The 24,336-nt window shown below is 28.5% G+C and overlaps 2 protein-coding genes across 5 annotated transcripts; one reads left to right on the forward strand and one right to left on the reverse strand.

Moving 5' to 3' along the window:
• Window positions 1–850: 850 nt before the first annotated feature.
• LOC105831892 (glucose dehydrogenase [FAD, quinone]) lies at window positions 851–19,094 on the forward strand. Of its 4 annotated transcripts, none has more exons than XM_036289997.1 (11): window positions 851–1,143; window positions 2,297–2,496; window positions 2,572–2,683; window positions 4,250–4,384; window positions 4,453–4,568; window positions 4,645–4,812; window positions 8,553–8,706; window positions 14,548–14,705; window positions 16,456–16,633; window positions 17,661–17,865; window positions 18,838–19,094. In XM_036289997.1, the coding sequence occupies exons 1-11, from the start codon at window positions 996–998 to the stop codon at window positions 19,064–19,066; spliced, it is 1,803 nt and encodes a 600-aa protein (XP_036145890.1). In that variant the 5' UTR covers window positions 851–995; the 3' UTR covers window positions 19,067–19,094. The 4 variants fall into 4 exon arrangements, with proteins under 4 accessions (XP_036145890.1, XP_036145893.1, XP_036145891.1 ...); XM_036289998.1 differs by lacking the exon at window positions 851–1,143 and adding an exon at window positions 1,209–1,345; XM_036289999.1 differs by lacking the exon at window positions 851–1,143 and adding an exon at window positions 1,215–1,380.
• Window positions 19,095–20,473: 1,379 nt separating this feature from the next.
• On the reverse strand, window positions 20,474–23,869 carry LOC105831893 (RNA-binding protein 7). The gene is made up of 2 exons (XM_012672348.3): window positions 23,608–23,869; window positions 20,474–23,031 (listed from the first exon to the last, which is right to left on the reverse strand). Exons 1-2 carry the CDS (start codon window positions 23,689–23,691, stop codon window positions 22,423–22,425), a joined length of 693 nt encoding a protein of 230 aa, XP_012527802.1. The 5' UTR covers window positions 23,692–23,869; the 3' UTR covers window positions 20,474–22,422.
• Between the last annotated feature and the right edge of the window lie 467 nt (window positions 23,870–24,336).

Below are 24,336 nucleotides of genomic sequence, written 5' to 3' on the forward strand. Positions count from 1 at the left end.
CTAAAATAAGACGATTTTAAGACGTCATAAAGACGTCTTTTAATAAAGTCTCAAAGACGTCTCTTTTAAGACGTCTTAAAGATGTCTTTTAGACATGCGTGTTGTCTGGGAGTTTTCATGTGCGCGTATTCGCTCGAGGAGGGTACGCAATCCATTCGGTAGAATGTCGATCGTGTCAATAATGAAACTTTACTAGTCGTCGCGCAATCATACAGAGATACAAAATTCTAGGAGCAAATTGATTTAATTCTGTTCAGTGTGTCTTGACGTGCCGTACTTTTCACGTATTTTTTCAAATGTAACGGTCGCGTCAAGTGTGAAATTCTCGCGTGCGATTTACGTTTTACTCGTGTGTGATATATTATCCGTAATATCGGGAGTGCCGATAAAGTATCGGGCGATCGTTATTAATGTGCGGTTCGAGAACAGCAGGATGATGTCAGCAGAAAGCGGCATCCATGGATGAGCGACTCGGTATTCCGGAAAAGGAATGTAGCAGTAGCAGCAGCAGCATCAGCAGCAGGAGCAATCGGTGAGTGTATTTTTATCAAATTAATTAATTGAATTTATATCATGTGTATGTGATATTGCACATTTATAGAACACGATTATGCACATTTGCATAAAACAGATTTAAAATATGAATGCATATAATTGTAAAATTTACGGGTATAACATGAAACAGAACCAAATAAACGTAGACATAGCATAGAAGAGACCCAAAAAGTCATATACATTACCTACGGGATCATAGATATTTGACTACATAGTTCAATGTGTACATTTTGTGCACATAGAGGCGCTGATAGATGAAAACACCTTAAAACGACGCGATAACCAGCGATAACCGCTCTCAGGTTTCCTCTCAGGAGGCACAGTAACGCTTTTTTCTGTCGGATTCTTTTGCTTCGTACAAAACTCATCGAATGAGTATAGTTTCATTCATATTTGCACTAGTGTAGCTAAAATAAATAATTACTAACGTTTACCACGAAATGTTTATTTTGAAATCGCTATTTGTACTTATCGGTATATTTACAACGCTATTTTTTTTTTATATTCGTTTAGCATTTATATTGGATTTTTATTTTGAATGGTTCTTCAACGATGTTCAAGATATGCAGCAGTATGATTATATTATTGGTAAAAAAATACATTTACCTAAAATATACTTTGTTCAGTGAGAGAACATTTAGGATCTATCAAACCTGCATAATTACATAACCACATGCACATGAAAATTATCCAATTTCTGTTACAAGAATGTGTAAATTGTGTTTGAATAATTTTAATATATAGTTATGCAAGATCTCAATGGAAGTGGATGAAGACTTGTCCACTTTGTGTAAGAAAGCTCCCTTCAAATGCCATGTTTTCTAGGTATTTAACAATAGGCGATTTTTGGCGATTGTTTGGTACATGTACCAAGGTTGATATTGGTAGGGGTGGAGCTTATCCTGGTACGATGTATCACTACCGAGGCGATTTTTGGCGATCGTTTGGTACATGTACCAAAATGTACCAATATGTACCAGAGCGTTTTCGCGTGTTTGGTACTTTTTGGTTAAGGCGTGACTAACCATTTTGGTACATTTCTGGTTGATACCAGCTATACCTTGCAACGAAGTAGGGTAGTTTTTTCCAAATCTGTGGTATGAGAAAAGAGAAAAGAACCAGTCCATTTTAGCATTCATAATTACATGGTAGTGGTACATTGTACCAGGATAAGCTTCAACCCTACCAATATCAACCTTGGTACATGTACCAAACAATCGCCAAAAATTGCCTTTTGTTGCAAGGTATAGCTGGTATCAACCAGAAATGTACCAAAATGGTTAACCACGCCTTAACCAAAAAGTACCAAACACGCAAAAACGCTCTGGTACATATTGATACATTTTGGTACATGTACCAAACGATCGCCAAAAATCGCCTAATATGATGCATTATGGTTTCTCCATTCTGCCTTTATGTGTGCTCCAATTATGTTTTCTCACTGAACAAAATATAAAAGCTAATCATATAATAAGCAAATATCAAAATTTATATTTTTTTCTACTTTAATTTTTTCAAATTTTATAGCTTTTTTTCATAATAAAACAATTTTTAATATGAAATGTAAATACTCCTATATTAAATATACAACTCTTTCAGTAAGTAATTAAAAATAATTATCAGTATTTTTCTTTAATTTTTTTAATTGCTAAAATTGATTTAATTTAAATAAATTATTTTGTTACTTTATTCATTTTGTTTTCAACGTAACATTTATTTTGTATTTTATTTCCAATTATAGTTGGTGCTGGTAGCGCTGGTGCAATTTTGACAGCACATTTAGCAGAGGACAAACATAGCATATTATTATTAGAAGCAGGTGGTACTGCCCCATACTTTCTTGACATACCACTATTAACACCAATCATTCAAAAGACTGTTTATGATTGGCAATATGTCACTATACCTCAAGAACATGCTTGCAAGGGTTTAATCAATAATGTAATTGCACTCACATGTTTATTAAGAATCTTTTAATATATATATATATATATTGTTATAAAGATTTTTTTATAGCAAAGTAGATGGCCCAGAGGTAAGATTCTTGGAGGTACAAGCCGTCTAAATTACATGGCTCATGTATTAGGACATCAGCTAGACTATGAAAATTGGTTTCCAGATTTTACTGGTATGTAAGATCTATATGCTAATAGTATACTAATTTAAAATAAAATATTCCATACTGCCTATTAATGAAAAATCAATATTTCCAAACATTAATTTATTATTGAAATGATTACAGAAATGTCTAATGTTCATTGAAAAAATTATTGTCTATTACATATCTTACAAATACTGCAATTCGACATTCAGGAATATTCTTCAATATTGATTGAACATTTATTCAATGTTGATGGATTAGATAATATAATACTAAGTTAAATAACAAATCTGCTATGTTTTAATTTTATATTTTTTATTTAGAAAAGTTTATTTTGAGTTTTTTAAAAAAAACTTTCTTTTAAAAGTTAATAACAAATATTGTGTATTGGAACACTAGTGTCATTGCATAACGGTAGAGTACTAAAATAAATTATTTCATAAATAATCATATGAGTTTGTTATCTAATAACGGTTATTGGCACTAATATACCAATACTTACACCACATTTGTCATAAGATATTATTTTTAAACATTTCAAAACTTAAAGTGTTTAAATACATTTTAGAATTCTAAAAAAATATATACACATATTTTTGAATTTAATTGATTTTTGAATTAATACTTCTTTATTCTTTATATATCAATTTGGGCGTGTTACATAAATATATATGTACACTTAAATGTTTCTTTATTATTTGACATTTTATCCGATTGTACAATTTTGGAGTTATGCAAAATTAAACCAAGCATGGATTTTGTTAATGTAGCTCATTTATCCAGTCATGACCATGACTTTTTTTTAGAAGAAATGAGTTATATCAATTAAAATAATTCTAAAAGTTTTTGAGATTGCCGATTACAAATCTGAAGTCAACATTTTAGAAAATTAGAAGAATTGATTTAACATAATAAAAATTAATATTTTATATTTTTAATATATTCTTTCTGTCAATTTAGAAATATGTTTTATACGTTTATTTTTTAATTTTTTTAATATATAAAAATAATTACTGTTTTAAATCTTCCTGATCTCAAGAATCTCATATTTTTATACAATTAAAGCTTGTTTCATTAACAACTTAAATTTGAATATTTTTTATTAAAAAATTTTTAATTATAGCATATACTATATACATACACATGATTATAAATTAAATAGATAATATAATATTAGTAATTTAAAATGTCTAAATGTAAAAATGACATATCGCTATGTAAAAAACTATAGAAATATATTTTTTGAATGTTGTATTCTAATACATTTCTTTTTTATTTAATAAAATATATTTATATATTGTTTTTTAATTTTTACGAAAGATAAATTGCTAACAATACCTTGTTGTTTTAATGTAGCAGCAACATGTAAACGTTATTAATATTAATTAAACAATCAATGACAACACTCAATTAACAATCAAAGAATAGTATAAATTTAATACTGAAAAAATATTTTTATTTTAACGTTTAACATTGCTACGTTTTAACAACGTTCTTTGAATATTCTGTGCTATATTTTTATAAAATATATTTTTAAAGGTACTCTAGCTATTTTTTAATATAAATATTTAATACTAATTGTGAATATCTTAGAAATGGCTGCACAAAATGATAAATCAATAAGTATCAGTGATTTAAGATGGACCACTGATTTTGCTAATATAATGTTAAAAGCAGTAGAGGAACTAAATCACAATGTAAGCAATACAAATTTATATTTGGACATAGGTATCTAATTTTTATACAAATTTTTATTGTACATTATTTTCGTGTATCTGAAATAATATTTGTTGTAGGTTTTAGCAAAGCTCAGTTGACAATGGAGAATGGCAAACGATGGAGTTCGGACAAGATGCTGTATCAAAAATTTAATTCTGGTTTAACTGTACTTACTTATGCTCATGCCACTAAAGTAAGTTTGTCTAAATCAAGCGTGTAAGATAAGTGTAAGATATTATACTTTAGATTATTCTATTTTACTATTGAAGATATTAGTGGACTTGGATAAAGCTGAAGGAGTTGAATTTGTTAGATTTGGTAATAAATACACAGCAACAGCAAAAAAAGAAGTTATTTTAAGCGCTGGTGCAATCGAGAGTCCAAAACTGTTAATGTTATCTGGAATTGGACCAAGAAAGCATTTGGAGCAATTAGATGTAAGTAATCTTTGATAATTAACTTTTATATTCCAATAAAAAAATTTTAATGAAAAAACGATAAATAAAATGAGCTGATTTTGAAGTGGCAAGTAAAATATTTTTTTATAATTCTTGAGTTGCTGAATCTGATTTTATCTTAAAAAAAATTATAATTTATCAGAAAAATATGAAAATGAGTATAGTATGAAACTATTAAATATCTAGTATCGTAAATTATTATTGAGCTTTATAAACATATTTTTGTAAACAATAACTACTAAACTTAGGATCAACAAAAATGTTAAACGTAAAGAAAAAAATGAATATTGCTTATATTGGTCAGTAGACCGAACAGTAGATCTTGTACCTGATAATGATTTGTATGAATTTTTTATTATTTTTGATCCAACTGCGCCTAGCATTTTTTTACCGGTCTTAAAACATAGTCCCTATGTAAAGCTAGAATGCGTAATTTAACAAATTTAATTGATGAACAATTATAGTATTGAAACATATAAGAGCTTTTCGAAAAAATACAAAAAATTACAGAAAACAAACTTTAAATCTATGAAGTTAAGATTGCCTTTTGGTGTACAGCGGATCTTGATGTTGAATATAATTTTTCTATTTAATATTTTTAACTTATATAAACTGCACGTCGACAATTTTGTCCTGAAAACAATTATTAAGTAGATATCGATGCTTAGAAGTTTTAAGATTCTTCCTTTTTCAAAAAGATGAATAATTTATTGCGTAATGATGAGAGATCCGGATTTGAATCTTGGCTTTAAAAAAAGCAATTTTAAACTTTCAAGTTTTTATTTTAATTTTCTTTTTGAAAAAGTTTTTCCATAGCATTTGTTTATGAATTGCTGATTTTAAATGAAAAGTTGTCATTTCTGTAGCATTTTCTTGAAAACGATGTAACTCTGTTAAAAAAAATCATAGAAAAATGTTTCAAAGATGGATTTGTTAGGAAATGAATGAGCTCATCCAATCATTAAAAACTCATACATTTTTAAACCAGGGGGTTGTGTTCCTTGAGCTACGTAACGATTAAAAAAAAATTTTTTTCTCTATTTTTTAAGCACTATCTTCAACGTCCGCCATTTTATAAAACGTTTGTCGTAACCATAGAACTTATATTAATGGAAGGGGAAAAGAAGCCGTAAAAGTGTGTCCAAGAAGTGAGACAGAAAACTATAGTTCTGTCTCATTTTATAACTTTTCCTCATAATGCGCATGAGCCGAAACGAGATTGTATTTGCAGGTTGTGTATGTACGTATATGTGCATTTTTGTTTGTGTATACGAGTTCGGTGCCATGCAAGCATCAAGTTTTTATTTATGCATGAATAACGTATCACTATCGTTATTGTTTTTCTTATTATATAGAATTATTATTATAATAGTTGTGCTTGCTATTTAATGTTCTTATTGTTTCATGGAATATTTATATAACAGAGTAATATAAATATTATAAGTACAATAATACATATTTTAGTAATATTTACTATATATTAATGTAAAAATTAAAAAACATTGTTACATTCATTCTTATATTTTTATTTTATTCTCAATATGTATGTCCTTTATAGAAATAATATATAAAGTGCTCACATACATACATACATACATACATATATATATATATATATATATATATATATATATATATATATATATATATTATGAGCATTCGCCAACGATTTAGCGCGTGCGTATAGCGAACCAAAGTCATGTTCTATCCATGGTGAAAGAAAAGTAAGGTGTGCTATTCCGCATATTTCTGACTAGCCAATGAAATTTTGTTCCAGTGGCCGCCATTTTTTAGTGGCAAAGTTAAATGACGTATCATAGTACAAACCTAAACATCCGAAATTAAGATTAAGTGCTCTGATATAAACACAAGAGGTTTGTTTTTTATTTCTGCACTGGTGCAATAAGTTAGAATAATATATTTTTTCTCATTCTAACTTATTGCACTAGTGCAGCAGTGCAGGAATAAAAAACAAATCTAAGAATTTAAAAATGGAGGCCGCTGGTACAATGCGCAGAACGATACAAAAACGCGTCTTCAGTATGAGTATGTACACCTTACTTTCCTTCCACCATGGTTCTACCTATTCTTGTCGCACAGATGTTGGACGCAGTTTCGGCATACGGATAGTATACGCTATTCCCCTTCCATTAGTGTAAGTTCTATGGTCGTAACTTAATTACGGTTTATATGGTTTTCAAGAGGAAAGTTTAAGCTTTAATTTGAGATTTGGTTCATCTCGATACGATAGTTTTTGGCGGAGTTATCTTTATGGAAAGATATTAAAAAATTTGAGAAAAATTAAGTGGTTTTTTTTTATCGGTGAATGTATTTTCTGTTTGATTATTGCTAGAATCTGCTTTTTTAAAATAGATTTATTTAATTTTTATATTCTATTATAATACAATACATAAGTGTATATGCTGGACTGTCTTTCAAACTTAATCGAGGTCGATAATGTAGATCAGTCATTCGTGCACATCATTAATGAGATTTTATATATATTTCTTTTATAGATTTGAAAATTCTTTTCTAGAATTAAAGTACACATATTAATATCAATCTGTGAATTGGATTTTATATCGAGAACAAAAAAAAATTTTTTTATATTACTTTACTTATTGACTTCTTCCGAATCCGCACTCACACATACATTGTGTTAAAAAACAAGAAAAAATTAAAACATACTTTTGTGCAGTCGTCTCGTAATTTTCATCCGCAGCACTAAGTTTTAAAGACTTTTTACATACAAAATAACTATTATGCAGGGTTGTCACTATAGGAAAAAATAATAATGTGCTTTTAGAACAGTTAGAAGCTTTTGGTATAAGAGAAAAATGCTATGAAAATTTCATGTATGTGTGAGTGCGGATTCGGAAGAAGTCGATACATAGAGCAATAAAAAAAAAATTGTTTTGTTCTTGATGTAAAATCTAATTCACAGATTGATATTAATATATGTATTCTAATTCTGAAAAAGAATTTCCAAATCTATAAAAGAAATATATACGAAATCTCATTAATAATGTACACGAATGACTACATTATCGACCTCGATCAAGTTTGAGAGGCAGTCCAGCATCCCCTTAAGGGGATTCTAAAGTGCCCGACAAACTTAATTGATTATTGTCGATAATGTTGAGTCATTCGTGCATACCATAAACAAGATTTCGTCGTGTATTTCTTTTACAGATTCGAAAATCCTTTTCCAGAATTAAAGTATACGTTTTTCTTATTTAAAGATCGTCTCAAGCAATGTCTTAAGATGCTAATACGGCTCTGTGATTGGTTGATGGCATCTTAAGACAGTACTTAAGATGATCTTAAATATAAGATCCGACTATGAATACCGACCTTAGTTTGAATTACACGATATTGTTTGTACATGTTATCCCTAGAGGAATACGGTTTAATTTTGTACATATGTATCATAGATTTTATATACTAAGCAAATATTGTCATCAAGTGACAGCTCTACGTACCAAAAATAAAATTTTTTTTGTTTTTGATACTAAATCGACTGTATTCCCCTAGATTTTGGTACGTACTTTAATTCTGTAAAAGAGTTTTGCAATTCTATAAAGCCAATTATAAGATTAGTTTAATGAAAAAATGTCGGTAAAACAGACGGCTTTAGGATCTCCTTAAGTTAATTTTTAAAATAACATAAATGCATTAATTTTTTTCTTTAATCAAACAACTCTATTATTGTTATTTAGATTAATGTAATCAATGATCTACCAGTTGGTAAAAATTTGATGGATCACATATTAACCGGTTTTGGTTTGATTACGCTTAATACGAGTCTTGGATTAAATCTTTTTGAAATCTTTAATCCTGTGTCAGCCTACAATTACTTCTTTTTTGGAGAGGGTAAAATAATACATTAATATAGTTGTACAGAGCTATGCGTGTAAATATAAGATATTATAATTATTTAAAAGTAATACCTATTTGTTTTTGTATTATTGAGTAACTCCCTTGATAGGCAAATTGTACAAATATTGCACAATAATGCCATCATAAATTAACAAAAATTTTGTAATAATTGTGCTACGATGATAACACAGTAGTCTGTAAAATTTCTCAACAATATGACAAATTTAAATTTTAAATACTTTACAATTATTTTAAAACTTGTTTAATTTTTTATTAAAATATTTACTATGCTAAATTTGTAATATTTTGTATTGTAATATTTTTACATTATAATTTAAGAATAATTATTTTTGTAAGCATGTATTGAATAAAAAAAACTGAAAATTTTAAGCAGAACATGCTACCATTTTTTTAAATAACAGAAAGACAATAAATTGCACAGACAGTCTGATGATATTTGCAAACTGATGTCAAAATTGACAAAGTCTGCTGTATTCCAGTGATTTAAAAATGTTGATTTTATATGTGTATTTTTGAATATTTTAAAATAATATTATATAAATATCAAGAATTATTTGATAAATGATTTTTTTCGAATATAGTTGAAATGTTTTAAAAATGTTATCTTTAAGTCATAATAAAAGTTTATTCATATTATATATTTATGTGTAAAAACGTTACATGTTATAGAATAATATCTAGCGGTATTTCTATGCTTTTTGGAATGTTATGCCTGCAGAAATCAAACAAAGTCTATCTAATTGGTTGAAGTAATTTAGCTATAGATTGGCAACAAAAATTGAACAGAATTTGCGCATTGAAATCTGATTGTCTATGTTGTCACTGACAAGTGACTGCAAGAAATTTGTCTATGTTGTCACTGAATAAAATCATTGTAGGATTACCGTTAAGTAATATCATTTTTTGTATATAAAAGTTAACTTTTTAAAGGTCAAAGTACAGAGGAAAGGTACCGAATTTGGAACAGTTTTCTAAATTGGAATCCCCTTATTTCTCGGAAACTAAACATCGCACCGTACGAATACCGATAAAAACATGATTCCCTTGGTTAATTAAAGAAATAAAAACCTATATTTTATACATTTATACCCTTTTCTACATAAAATTTGCTAAAATCGAATTCGTCAAAAGCTAGAGTTTTATTTGCACAAGTTTCTCTTGCAAATTGCACTGTTTAAACAATAATGAGTATATTATCAATAACATTACCATCATTTTACATGTTTGTAGTTTCCTAAAACTTTTTTTTCTCTTTTATATTTAGTTTGTAGTGCAGTTGTAAACATATATAAATTAGAAAAAATTTTTTTAACTAATCGACAATACTGGCCAAAGTAATGTTTATTAGTAATTGCTCATAACGTTTCGGCCATCAGTTTAGGTCCTTATCCGTCACGTAACACAATAAGTTAGTTGAGTTTTTATAATAAGACATAATAAGGCCAAAACGTTATGAGCAATTACTAATAAACATTAGCCTTATGCCTATACTTTGGCCAGTACTGTCGATTAGTTAAGAAATTAGTTTCCAATTTGTCATTATTCACTGGCGGATTGAAAGGTGTCCTATTATAAACATAAAGTTGTCGTGTGTGCGTAAATTGGAACACTCCGTGAGATCTAGTAATCGTCGCTTCCGAATAAAAGGGCGTTAACTTAAAAACCGCTTGAAAAGGGCGTTAACTCAGAAATTGATTGAAAAGAGCGCTAATTCGGAAGCCGGTTGAAAAAGGTGTTAACTGGGAAACCGGTGGAAAAAGGTATTAATTTGCCTGCTAAAATTTATTTTGAGTTGGCAGCACTGCCGAAATAATTTTGATGCTTGATTTAAAACAAACATTGAAACGGAAATAAATATGCACATATAGGTAGAGCACCAAAATTATTTCGGCAGTGCTACCAAAACTCAAATTGGAGCGAAAATTTTTAACGCGCGAGTTAACGCCTTTTCAACCGGCTTCCCAGTTAACGCTTTTTCCAACCGGCTTCCCAATTAACATCTTTTTCAACCGGCTTTCGAATTAACGCTTTTTTCAACTGGCTTCCGAGTTAACGCCTTTTTCAATCGGATTACGAATTAACGCCCTTTTCAGACAACTTTTGAGTTAATGTCTTTTTATTCGGAAACGACGTAATGATAACTGTTACTACGCCGTGACTGTAGTACAGCTAGGCCGTGATCGTAACTTTAATATATACTGGCGCAGAAAAAATGAGACAGAAATTTTGACCGTATTTTTAGGCAATCTTCAAAGTGACGTAACTTTGCGGAAAATGATCCAAATTACATGAACTTTTTTTAAATTAAACGCGCAAAGACTCTATTGCTAAGAAAGTTTAATTTGTTAAATGTGTGACTTTTTTATATTGCATGAAAAGCAAACATGTTGTTTTTCATTAAAAAAATTAAAAATTTGTTATCATTTTTTACAAATTTTTCGTTAGAATCTTGTTAATATTAATCCAGATTTTTAAAGCTTACTCTTTTTTAAGCAATTTTTAAAAAATACATGTCGATACGATGTTTTTTGTTGATTATACACTGCATTTTAGGATATTTTAGCGAATAAATACAGTATTTTCTGGATACCATGAAACAGTATCAATATAATATTGCACATTGTTTTTATTTGCGTTTAATTCAATTATATCGTCGTCATCAGAGTGACTTCTCAATGTGCACCACATGGATTACAAATAATTATACTTTTTACAACTGACACATATAGGATAATATTTTCTGAAGTCATACCTTAATCTAAAAATCCTCAAAAGAATTTTTCTTAATAATAATTTGTTATTAAGTTATTATATTTTTTTACAAAAATCTGTTTCTTCTCTCTGTTAATCTCGGGAAATTTAAATTGTAAAAAATTTTAAATAAATGACCAAAATAATTATCAAAATTTAAAATGTAGTTACTTAAAAGTAATTAGGAATTTTTTCAGATTTTTTGGATGTATTTAACATTTAGAAAAGGGGGTCAATGTACAGACTGTGTTAGTGAAAATAAGTGTACATACGGAGGGTTATTGTAGATTACTAATAGCAAATAATGTCTTTTTACAATAATTTTTATTTTAAGATTTATATTAATAAATAAAAAATAAATTTTATAAATAAATATTGATTTTTTAATGTCAGGTGAATTATGAGAAAGCTTTATTATTTTTGTTAATATTAACTATTAAAAAATGTTATTTTTGTATTAATTTATATTTTAATGCTTTTGTCGCAATTAACATATTTTTTATTTTATTTAAAATAAAAAAGCAGTATTAGGATTTGAATTAGGATCAGCGCACAATGTCTTGATAAGCAAAGGGACTAGACTATAATATTCTTATGTTTTTGGAATTCGAATTCGAAGCTCGTTTTGGTCCATTAGTCAGGATTCTTTACTAACTTTAAAAAAAAACCCACTAAAGTGACAATTTTTGAACTAAACTATAATTTGGATCTATTTTTATATTTTTGGGTTGCTGAATTTGATTCTTACATTAGATTTACCCCATAAGGTTTGACATTTAACAGAAATCAGCCATCATGTTTACAAAATGTAAACCAAGACAATAAACTTCCAAACCTACATAACTCAGGGGAAGAAGGGAAGGAGTAAGAGATCTACTCAAGGCCTAAATCAAGCATAAAAAGATTAGAAAATCAGATTTATTTTTTTCTGTGATAACGTACGTTTGAGAGTCTACTGTCCTGGTTTACACTTGGTAAACATGATGGCTGATTTCTGTTGAATGTCGAACCTCGATCATGGGATAAATCTAATGTTAGAATCAAATTTAACAAAAATATAAGAATACTCTTTCTCCCTAATAGTTTCAGACGTTAAGATTATAGTTTAGTCTGACTAGTGTCACTTTAGCGGTTATTTTTTGATTTTTTGATTTGGTTAGGGAACAACTCTGACTTAATGGGCTAAAACAGGCTTCGGATTCGGATTCAGCGATCCTAAAAACATAAGAAAACCATGGTCTTGCCCACCATAAGTTTTTTGTGTGCTTTTGCTATTAAAGTTTGATTACGAATTCTTATTAGTAAAAGAGTTAGTAAACGTAGATCAAAAATTTATTTATTTTGAGATATAAACAATTTTATATGTTGATGTAATGTTTGATTTGTGGGCTGCGTATTGCACTTATTAAATGTATGTATATAGTATAGTTAAAGTAACTACTTATTAAGTGCAAGAATTGTAAACATTTTATTATTTCATTAATGTTTTAGAAATATTGCAGGCATATATTGCAACTATGAAATAGTTTAATTAAAATTCAGTTTTTTTGTTATTTAAATTTCTGAAATACCTTTAAAAATTTTTGGTACTGTATGGATTACGTCAGCAGACTGTTCAATTTATACTATCAATTTTCTGACAGGTACTTAGTCAATAAATTTGCCAACAGATTCTAAGCAAATGATTGAACAAATATTTATGTATCTGCAGTTAGTGGTCTATGCATTTACATTTAATCAAAAATTTGTTGCCAATCTAACAGCAAATAACTAGCATTTTCTGATTGATTGTGTAACTTTTTCCCTAGAGTGGAAAGTGAAAAGTGAAAAATTTCACGTAAACTCGTGATTATGTAACGCAATGAAATATGAGACTTTTCACGTGAACTTTTCTCCCATCAATTATGTTGGCGGAAAAATGAAAACCTAGTGACATAACTAATTCTGTAAATTGTTACTTAGTTATGAAAACGTTCAGAAATGTAGAGTAAAAATGAAAAGTGAAAAGTGAAAATTTTCACATGAAATTACATGATTGCCCTGAATATATTTTTAAAAGTTTTATGCATTATTCTATAGCTAAAATTTTTTTTTCAATTATTGAACAATATTGTTTCAAATTTAATTTTGCAATATACCACCAAAACAATTCGTTATGTCATTATAATTTTGCCAAAATATTCCGAAATTAATTGCGCAAACAATTAGCAATATTTCATAAAAGTTTAATACTTCTACATATATTGATTGTAGATATATTTAATTGCAGATTATAATTTTTATGCAAAATTTTATTATTTAATTTAATAATATTGTCCTATCGAGGTATTAGATATGGAATAGTAAAGGAAGATCACTAATACTGGCGTAAGTCTTCTGAAGAAGAGTATCTCCTTACTTCTAAGAAACTAAACATTCCACTGTATTAATTTGGATAAATGATATGCTTATATAATTAAAAAAATAATGATCTATGGTTTATACGTTTACATAATTAAAGAAATAACTCATAGTTTGTACATTCATGGCTTTTTCTATATAAAATCTAGTAAAAAATCTAATCTTATTATATACAAATAGACTCATTATATATTGTGACTATCTTGCAGAACCGTATGAGGTATTTGTTTTATTGATAAAAAATGTTTTACGTCAAAGTGAAAGGTTTCTACGGATCCTTATATATATTAACTTATAAATATTCTATACAAATAATTAATGTTAAAGAGAAAGAACATATAATCTATGCCAATTTTGGGACCCAATTTTTAGATACTTATGTTTAGTTACGTTGCGAAAACGTTAATTATTACAAAATATGAAACAGTATTATAAAAAGTATTATACTATTTAATAAAAGACATTTTTTAATTCATATTTGTTTTCAAAGTTTTATTATTAGTTTTTGTTAGAGAAATACTATTCAGAAACAATTAAAATGATATGCAGTATTAGTGACTTTTCTCTAATATAATTACAAATAATTTTGACAAATATGTCTACATTGTTATTAAATCTTAATAATTGTCATTGCAGAAATAATTTATTAACTTATTTAATTAGGACCATGGACATCATCGGGAATAGAAGTGTTAGGGACCTTTCATAGCTCCTTACATACAAACGAAACAATACCAGATTTGCAGTTAATGATATTACCTTTCAGTGCATCGACGGATAATGGCTTTATTACCAAAGGAGCAATGGGAATTTCTGACGAGGTATAATGAATATATAGCTGAATAACAATAAAAATGATATAAATTTTATTATAAATTAAAGATAAAAAGAATTCACATGTTTATGTATATACATATATTTTTATATATAAGCATATTAATTTTTTTAATTCTTAATTTAAACTCAAGTTTTGATTAGGACAGACTTTAGATTTTTTTGAAACTGTGTATTCTTATGTATTTTAGCACGCTGATTACGAATATGATAGTGAAAATTGGCGCAAATTTGATTTTGATGGCAAAAACTCCAAAAATGATAACAATCATAATTTTTTCTATTTACTTCCGTAAATAATTTCGAAAAATATTTCAAATAAAAGTTGTAGATATCATCGAAATACACATTTCATGTCTCATTAATTTTTGCCATAAGGATATCAATTTTTGAGAAAAACAACCTTAAGTGTTTAAAACTTCATATTGTTGCTTCCGAATAAAGGGGCGTTAACTCAGAAGCCGATTGAAAAGAGCGTTAATTCGGAAGCCAATTGAAAAGGACGTTAACTTGGAAGCCGGTTAGAAAAAACGTTAACTGGGAAGCCGGTTGAAAAAGGCGTTAACTCACGTGCTCAAATTTTTCGTTTCAATTTAAGTTTTAACAGCACTGTCGAAATAATTTTGGTGCTGTACCTGTATATGCATATCCATTTTTGTTTTAATATCTTTATAAAAAACGACAGTGTAATTATTAATTTCGATCTGACTGGCCTTAATGTACTTAATCAATCAGTACACTTTTTAATATCTTTATGTTTTAAATCAAGCACTAAAATTATTTTGGCGGTGTTGCCAACTTAAAATAAAACGAAAAATTTTAGCAGGCGAATAACGCTTTTTTAACCGGTTTTCCAGTTAACCGACTTCCGAGTTAACGCCCTTTTTAATCGGCTTCCGAATTAACGTCCTTTTCAATCGACTTCTGAGTTAAAGCTTTTTTATTCGGTAACGACGGTATATAATCCATTCAATATGATACATGATATCCTCCTTTATTCCGTCCACGCATTTTCTATGCCACATGGGTTTGCAACTTTCCACACCTTCCTCGTGCTTACAGAGCGAAACAACGTCCACGCTTATACTGCACCACATGCTGGCCCAGATTAAGTGCAGGGCTAAGGGGGACTATAATCCTGAGTCTCGTTTGTTAGAGGGCCTCATCCGAGCTATTCAAGAATATTTTTCATTTTCATCAAAAGGCCTCCATGGAGTCAACAGTCTCGGGCCTCAAAATACTTTAATCCTGACCACATGGGTTTGCGACTTTCCATGCGAGATTCATTCACCCTTACTTACCCTCTTCAATATTTTATTTTTTAGAGATAGTTGAATAAACGTTAAAATTAACTAATAAAATTTGATTTGTGTTGGATGGGTTATATGAACATTTAACATTGTTTTTTTCAAAAACTATTATCTTTATGGCAAAAATTAATGAAACATAAAATGCACATTTCGATGAGATCTACAACTTTTATCTAAAATATTTTTTTTTTTTCATTATTTGTGGAAATAAATGGAAAAAACTATGATTTTTATAATTTTTTATGGTTTCCGCCAAGAAAATAGAATTTGCGCTATTTTTCATTATTATATTCATAATCAACGCGCCAAAATACGTAAGAATACATAGTTCCAAACAAATCGGAGATCCGACCTAATTGAAACTTTATCCTTAATTTATGATATAATTTATTTCATATTTATTTTTATTGAACTATGTTTTTTCTAGATTTATAATGAATATTTTGCTCCACTTTCGTATCAAAATACAATAACAATTGCACCTGTTTTATTACATCCTAAAAGTAGTGGAGAATTACGATTACAGAGCAACAATGCCTTTCAAGAACCGCTAATAGATCCAAAATATTTATCAAATGAAGATGATATCGACACTCTTATAGAAGGTACTTAAAATGCAAATAATAGGTGTTTTCTCCAACGTGAGTATTTAGAGTGTCTTTATTGCTTTTAACAAAAAAACATTTTTTTAAAGTGTTGTGAAGGAATAAATCTTTCGATTAAGACTCAGAAGCACGTGCGATATTCCACTCTACTTGAATTATGTTATTCACATATACGTCTTATTTATATTGTTTAAATTTTTAAACATTTATACAGCACAAAATATTGAAAAAATGTTGCTAAGATTTAACAGTGTTAAATATTAAAGTATAAATATTTTTTCGATATTAACATTATACTTTTTTCATTGATTGTTAATGTCATTGTAATATTTAAAAAATATGCAGTTTTTGTTGATAAAATTAATCTTAATTGCATAAACATAAAATATTTTTAATTACATAAACATGAAATAGTCCGAATTTTGTGAAGATTTAAAACTATAATTACTTTTATACTGTTAAAAAATTGAACAATTAATTTAAATAGTATTAGGCATTTTTTAAACGTTTCTATGTTGAATTTGTTTTGAAATGTTGATTTTATTTCACAACGTTGTAATTCATCGTTTTTGAAATGTTGATTCAATATTTATGAGCTGTAAAAATTACGTTTTTATAAATTGTTAATTAAAATTTTTACCTTTATTTAAATATTGTAGAATTTTTAAGAATTTGAAATTTTATTTTATTTTTTATTTATTTTTATTGTGATTATTTTTTTTGTTTTTACTCAGTGCTTCTTTCAGACTTTAATTAAGACATTTTTCCAAAAAAAAAACTGAAAAATCAAGGAACAATTTTTTTCTTACTAAGCCTATTAATAAAAGCATCAAGATAGAGTATTAAAATAGAGTAATTAAAAAATTGTTAGCTTATGATATTTTATATCTTATAATATTTTATATTTTATTCTGCATTTTATTTATTAAAAAAATAACATATTCTCACGTTAGAGGAAATATTCTATATATTAAGTATCTATACAAATAAGAATATTCTATGTAATGGAGAAAATGTGAACTTTTAGGTTTATATTTTGTAAAGACACTCTTGAACACGACTATTTTGAGAGCATATGGTGCATCTCTCAATAGAAAATCTTTTCCTGGTTGCGAGAACTATATATTTGACACCAGGGAGTATTGGAAATGTTATATACAACATTTAACTATGACATCTTACCATCCAGCCGGTACATGTCGTATTGGCGACGTTGTTGATACATCATTTAAGTAAGTATGAAACTAATTATGAAATGCGAAAAAATTAAGAAAAACAAGCAATAGATATAAATTGAATGTAATAGATACAATAAGAATGTATACTTTATTAAACAAAAATTGAGTAGCCAGGAATTTTTTAACTACTATATTTTTATTTGAAAATTTTTAGATTAAAAAACTTATGTCTTTGATAATCTTATAGCTTGGACAATTATTTATTTAAAAATCTATAAAGAATTTTAATCAAGAAAAACGAAAGCAAAATTATTACAAACTACAAATGATTCTGAATCGATCTCCGCAAGCGGATTTAAGATATCTTAAAAATTAACAATTATCACTTATAAGGCATTTGTTTATTTAATTATACCGCTCGAACGGTTCAACTACAAACGAAAGCAAAATTACTACAAACAATTACAAACGATTCTGAACCGATCCCCGCAAGCAATTTAAAATATTTTAAAAATTAACAAAAATAATACAATAAACAGGTCAATATATCGAGCCAAGACAAATTTTCCTAATACATTATAATTTATTAAATAAACATTGTATAATTATAAACGCGACTAAAAACCAGCTGTGTTAAAAAATGTTAAATTTCGGTTTGACTATACTAAGTCCTCTTCAGTCATAATAAATTACCAATATGTATGAAATTAAACATATGAATGAAATAAATAACGGACACGAAAATATAATTAAACAGTTAAAAAATGATGACCATTCTGTCATTTCGTATTCAATGGGTGCTAAACAGACACTGATACTTCCCTCCTTCAAGCAAATCTTGTCTCTATCTCTAATAGATATCTGAAATTGATTTTAGAAGGTGTCACAAGTTTACATTTTCAAGTGCGTCGAAAAATATCTTATAAGTCATGGTAACCTTGTGCGACAGCCTAGAATTAAAATTAATTTTAGGAGCACTTTAGCTTTTTTTTCATATATATATTACTTTTGTATCCATTATTACAGAGTTTACAATATGAGAAATTTATATGTAGTGGATGCATCAGTTCTTCCATCGCTACCAAGTGGGAATATCAATGCACCTGTGATTACTTTGGCACAAAAGGCTGCCCGTATTTTTAAAAGTAGAAAAATAGAAGAAAAAAATATATTAGTCCAATCAAGTCAGCCCAAATCATATTATGCTTGTTACGTATTTTACATTTGTATACGTGAAATTTGTATAAATATGTAAATAAAAATCTTATAAATTGAAGAAATTTCATTGATGTTTTAATGTAAACAAAAAAGGTGATTATCATCGATTTAATAATACGTTCATCACGATAAAAAAATTCTGACATTGTAATATAACGTATATAATATCAATAGTGATAATACGTAAATCTTTAACCCTTTGCGTCACTTAGATCACTGAGTGACCCCTCAAGGTCTCTCTAGTTTTTAATTATTTGAACGATTTTTTAACCTTTTAAAATCGGTTTTACACTTTCTAATAGTTCGGGATACCTATGTTTAAAAAATATATACGACCACAAATTTATATTTATTTACTTGCTATAAGTAAACAAATACAAAAAATTGCTGTTTCTTTTAAAAGAATTCATTTTTTCTCAGAAGAACGCCAATTTCTACATTTGAAGCCAAGATTGTTGAATTCATTCGTAAGAGAAACGTATGTACAAACGTATGTACCCGCTCTAACAGAAAAGTTGCAAGTTTATTGATTAAAAGCCATACGATAGCCAATAAATTTCCAACTTGTAAGAACAGAATTTTCGAATACGTTTCTCTCGCGAATGAATTCAAGAATCGAGCCCCTGGGTTCCTCAGACTGAGGTTTCTGAGGTCGCTGAAAGAGCGACCCATTTGACCACGTTGCAAATGACCACAGCCATTCACAGGCGATTGCTGCTAAAGTTTTTCTCTTGTATCTACCAATTAGAATATTTTATTTTTAATTGGTTTTGCTGACGAGATCACTCGAATCACTCGTTGATTACGAATCCGTTGTCAAATTTTCGAATATAGCAGACACAATATTATAAATTCAACTAATTTTCATAAAACTTAGTATCTAGGGGTTTTTTGAGATGCTATAATTACGAATTCATTTTCAAAATTCAAAATAATGGATCCAATATGGCGGGCATAGAATTAAAAATTTAACTAATTTCCGTGAAACTTTAGTATCTAGAAATTTTGTCTTATTGGATCCACCATTTTGAATTTTGAAAATCTGACTGCGAATTTGTAATTAGCACTAAAAAAAAACCCAAATTATAAGTTTCACAGAATAATTGGTTTAATTTTTAGTTTTACGTCCGTGATTTTTAATTTTAAAAATCAGACATTAAATTCGTAATCAACAACCCAAAAACCCCTTGATACAGAGTTTTATCGAAATTGGTAAGTAAAAATAATTCATGGCTCAAAAGGGTTAATAATTTTGTAATACATTCATGTATCATCAACTAATAGCAACATGAATATTTCACACTCAACAATATAAATGTATATAATGTATGTACACATACTGTACATAATAGTTATATAAAATTATAACGTGTCAGTTGCACAAAGTATAATTATTTGCAACTGAAAATATTTTTCGGGTAATGAGAATATAATAAAATGATAATTTTCACACAAATCTTTTTATTATAAAAAATTATAGTATATTATCATAAAAAACTTAGGTATATACAATGTAGAATGATCAAAATTGAAGAAATAATAATATTAACTATGTTTTTGTGCGTAATCTAAACAGAAAATCGTGCGATGATCATCGCAAATTGGCTCGCCACATACACCACACAAAACCACGTTTTTTTATTATCTGCGGACAGACATACAGAACATTTTTTTCGTTTGTTCATTTTTGTATTAGGATTAAAAGCCTGAATAGAGTCATCGCCATTACTTAAAATTCCTCGAATTGTATGGCGCGAATAGCTTAATATTTTTATTTCTAAACGACATTGCAAATGTGGCTTTACTAAATTGAAAGCAAAGTCTTTCAAAAAGTCACGCCGATTTAAAAATAGATTTTCTTGTCGTAAATAGTATAAAATTGACGAATTTATGCCAACATGATCAAGCATGCCATAGAATATATGTAAGAGCCAGCGATCAGACGTGTCGAAGAGGCCACTATAATTAAACTGTCTTTACCGACTAAAAAAAAAACAGATTATGCTTGTAACTCAAGTAAAAACATCATAAAAATAACAAAATAATTAAGAAAAGTACAAAAATTAAATATTTCTTACTGTCGAAATACTAACACGGTCTGTACACTGGGTCTTTTTGGGAACACTTGAAAAGTTTACATGCTGCAGTTTTAACAAGTGCCGGATCGAAGCGTCCTTTCGGGTATGAGTACCTATTATTACTAAGTTTTTTTAGTGAGGGAAGCCAAGCTTTGTCTATCACCAATTTTGTTGCTACACACGTGAAAAATTTCGCTTGTTCGCTTGTTTATGTTTTGGGGTCAGTGTACAGACGGAAGGTTAATTTCAATATGCAAAAGATTGTTCGCTAAATTCAAATAAGGCGATTTCAAATTCAAAGATAAACCACACTCTAGACAATCCTTCTGTGTTGATAACAACGTAATTTTTTAAATACAAATTTCGACAAAAAGTCGCTGATATATTAAACACTGACAGATGAATCACTTTTCGACATTAAAAAAAACAACGCTTTATTACACTATTCAAAATACATCTATTTCAAAACTTTTTATTTAATATATGTGTATATAATAGTAAAAGCCTTAACCTGGGTCTATGTTTGATTATTTTCACATTCAACTATAATCGATCAATTTCTTTCAGCTTAAGACTTACCACACCTATTGTAAACCCGGCCTTAGTAGAATGACTGACTTGCAATCATGACTTAAATTTTTAAGTAACGCACAATAACTATCTTGTGTTTCAAGTCTCAAGCTAAAAAGCAAGTTTGTTGGTGATTTAAGACTTGAGACACAAGACACTTGTGCGTTACTAAAGATTAAAATCCTAAATTGTTTTGAAATTCTAAATCACCCGTTTTGTTAAGGCCCTAAGAATAATTTTCAAAAAATCGTGTCATGAATGATGCATTCTTTTTCACATGTTTTTTTTATTTTCATTGTTCTACATTATTATCAATGCAAAATAAAAACCCTTCCTTCGTGCGTGCGCATTATCGATCTTATTGATCTTGCAGGTAAATTAAGTTAGATTAATTAGAAAAAACGTAAGATTAAATCATAAATGGGCAGTATTAAAAATTTTTTCAATGTTTTAAACAATTTTTGAGATATTAACTTACAATTATCTAACTTTCTTTCGTCTTGTAAATATATAATTGTCTATATATACATAATACAAAACATATAAATATATGTAGTTCTTATTTAATTATATATAAGAGTATAATTGTGAAAATTATAATCAATTGCTAACGAAATAGTAATATTGATGTACAGTTATTGTAGAATAAACAAAGAAAAAAAAATACAAGGATAATGAAATTTGTTCATATTTCGTGTAATTTAAAAATCAATCGAAAGTTCAACTGTTCGCAAAATAATTGTTATCAATGATAAGTCCATCTTTTTCTATCGTTATGTCGAAAATAGCCATTGGAACGATAATCATTATCTCTGTTATAATACGATCTTTCATCTCTGTAATCACTGTAATTTCGTTCTCTGTTTCTTCCCTTCTCCTTCTCCCTTTCTCTGTCTCTATTTCTCTCCCGATTTCTGTCCCTTTCTTGATTCCTATCTCTGTCTCTGTCTTGTTTTCTATCTCTATTCCTCTGATAAGGATGAATTCTAATCCTATCATCATTCCCAGAATTTGTATCTAACTGCCTTGGATACGTTGGGCCTTCTTGCGAAATATTTGTACCAAATATGACACCACTACCACCAATGTGCAGTGGATAATTTCCCAGGATCATTTGCTGACCCAGCTCCAACATATGATTCATATTGCGAACGGGATTCGAAAATTGTTCAGCTTGCTGCGACTCTGTGTTATTCCTCAGTTTCATATTGAGAGTACGATTATAAAGCAATGTACCGTCAAATAAGTGCAAAGCATACTCTACAGACTTTGTGTGCTTGTATGTGATAAATCCAAATGATCTTTGCTTGCCGTCACGATCTTTGGGAATGGTTATTTTTTGTACAGGACCTCCCTAGAACAAAAACAGTATTAAATATGAGCATCAAATCAAATTATATTCTATTTAACAATTATTTTTTCACAAGTATAAGCAAAAAATTATATTTTAAGAGAATCAATACATTTATACATATAATAATAAATATAAATCCCCTTGTTAAATATGTAACTGTTGTATTTACAAAATTTATAAAGACTGCATTTTTGTAACCTGTTCTATCTTTGATAAACTGACTATTAGAATAAGTGTACCTATTAGTGTGTCTGTACTTATTAATGCCTTTATATTTAAAGAAATTACAAAAAAATTTGCATAATTAAAAATAGAACATTTTCTTTTGTATTACATACATAAATAGTTAAACTAAATTTTAAAAAATTTATTCTTTCTATTTAATTGTGATTTTTTTTATAACTTCTTTAAATACAAAGGCACACAAATAGGAACAGGCATACTAATAGGGACACTTACCTTATGTAAAACATTCAAAGTTGTAAGATACACAAATGCTAGTTATTGTAGATATCTATATTATAACTTATATCAATTTCTACTAACTACTAAGTAAAATATATTAATTGTACTAACTTGTAGAAATAATTCGTAAAGAATATCCTCTGTAACTTTTTCACTTAGATTTCCACAATAAAGTGTGCGTGCATCTTCATCCATTTTTAACAAAATTATGCTATTTTTGTTTCTGTTATGAATTTGCTTTTTTTATAAAACGCGCAGGGCCACTTTATTATCACTTTTCTTTTCTCTTTATATCAGTAGAAAAACTTTTAAAACTACGGTAGTAAATAATATTTTAAGTAATTTACGTCCTGTTTAGGTTTAGGTTAATCAAGATAAGAAAAAAGCTCTAATCGAGCTTTAAGTCTTGTCTACAGAAATCGCAAATAGCCAGTAGCGACTTGCGACAGCCAATGAGCGCCTAGTTTCTAATTAAAGCTCGACACTCATTGGCTGTCGCAAGCAGCCAGTTGCGACTTGCGACAGCCAATGATTGTTGAGTTTTAACTAGAAACTAGGCGCTCATTGGCTGTCGCAAGTCGCAATTGGCTGCTTGCGACTTCTGTAGACGAGGCTTTAAGGGCCATCTACAATGGAGAGTCGTAAGCCGTAGCAGTAGTCGTAGAAAATGTCTCCACTTCGTATTGCTTTAGGCCTGGTCTACAATGGATGTTGTAAGTCGTGTCGTAAGAAATCTAGCCAATCATAGTTGATCTTAGAGAAGAAAGAGAGAAGAAAAGCGAACATGATTGGTTAAATTTCTTACGATACGACTTACGACGTCCATTGTAGACCAGGTCT

Source organism: Monomorium pharaonis, chromosome 7 (genome assembly GCF_013373865.1).
Source record: "Monomorium pharaonis isolate MP-MQ-018 chromosome 7, ASM1337386v2, whole genome shotgun sequence".
In the NCBI taxonomy this organism is placed as follows: Eukaryota; Metazoa; Arthropoda; class Insecta; order Hymenoptera; family Formicidae; genus Monomorium; species Monomorium pharaonis.

Excerpts from the sequence above, each read along its gene's own strand:
- LOC105831893 (XM_012672348.3), bottom strand. The coding sequence starts at position 23,691 with ATGGATGAAGATGCACGCACACTTTATTGTGGAAATCTAAGTGAAAAA. Across the intron at positions 23,032-23,607 it reads TTTACGAATTATTTCTACAA|GGAGGTCCTGTACAAAAAAT; the intron begins GTTAGTACAATT and ends TTTTTGTTCTAG.
- LOC105831892 (XM_036289997.1), top strand. The coding sequence starts at position 996 with ATGTTTATTTTGAAATCGCTATTTGTACTTATCGGTATATTTACAACG. Across the intron at positions 4,385-4,452 it reads AAATTTATATTTGGACATAG|GTTTTAGCAAAGCTCAGTTG; the intron begins GTATCTAATTTT and ends TATTTGTTGTAG. Across the intron at positions 8,707-14,547 it reads TTACTTCTTTTTTGGAGAGG|GACCATGGACATCATCGGGA; the intron begins GTAAAATAATAC and ends TTATTTAATTAG.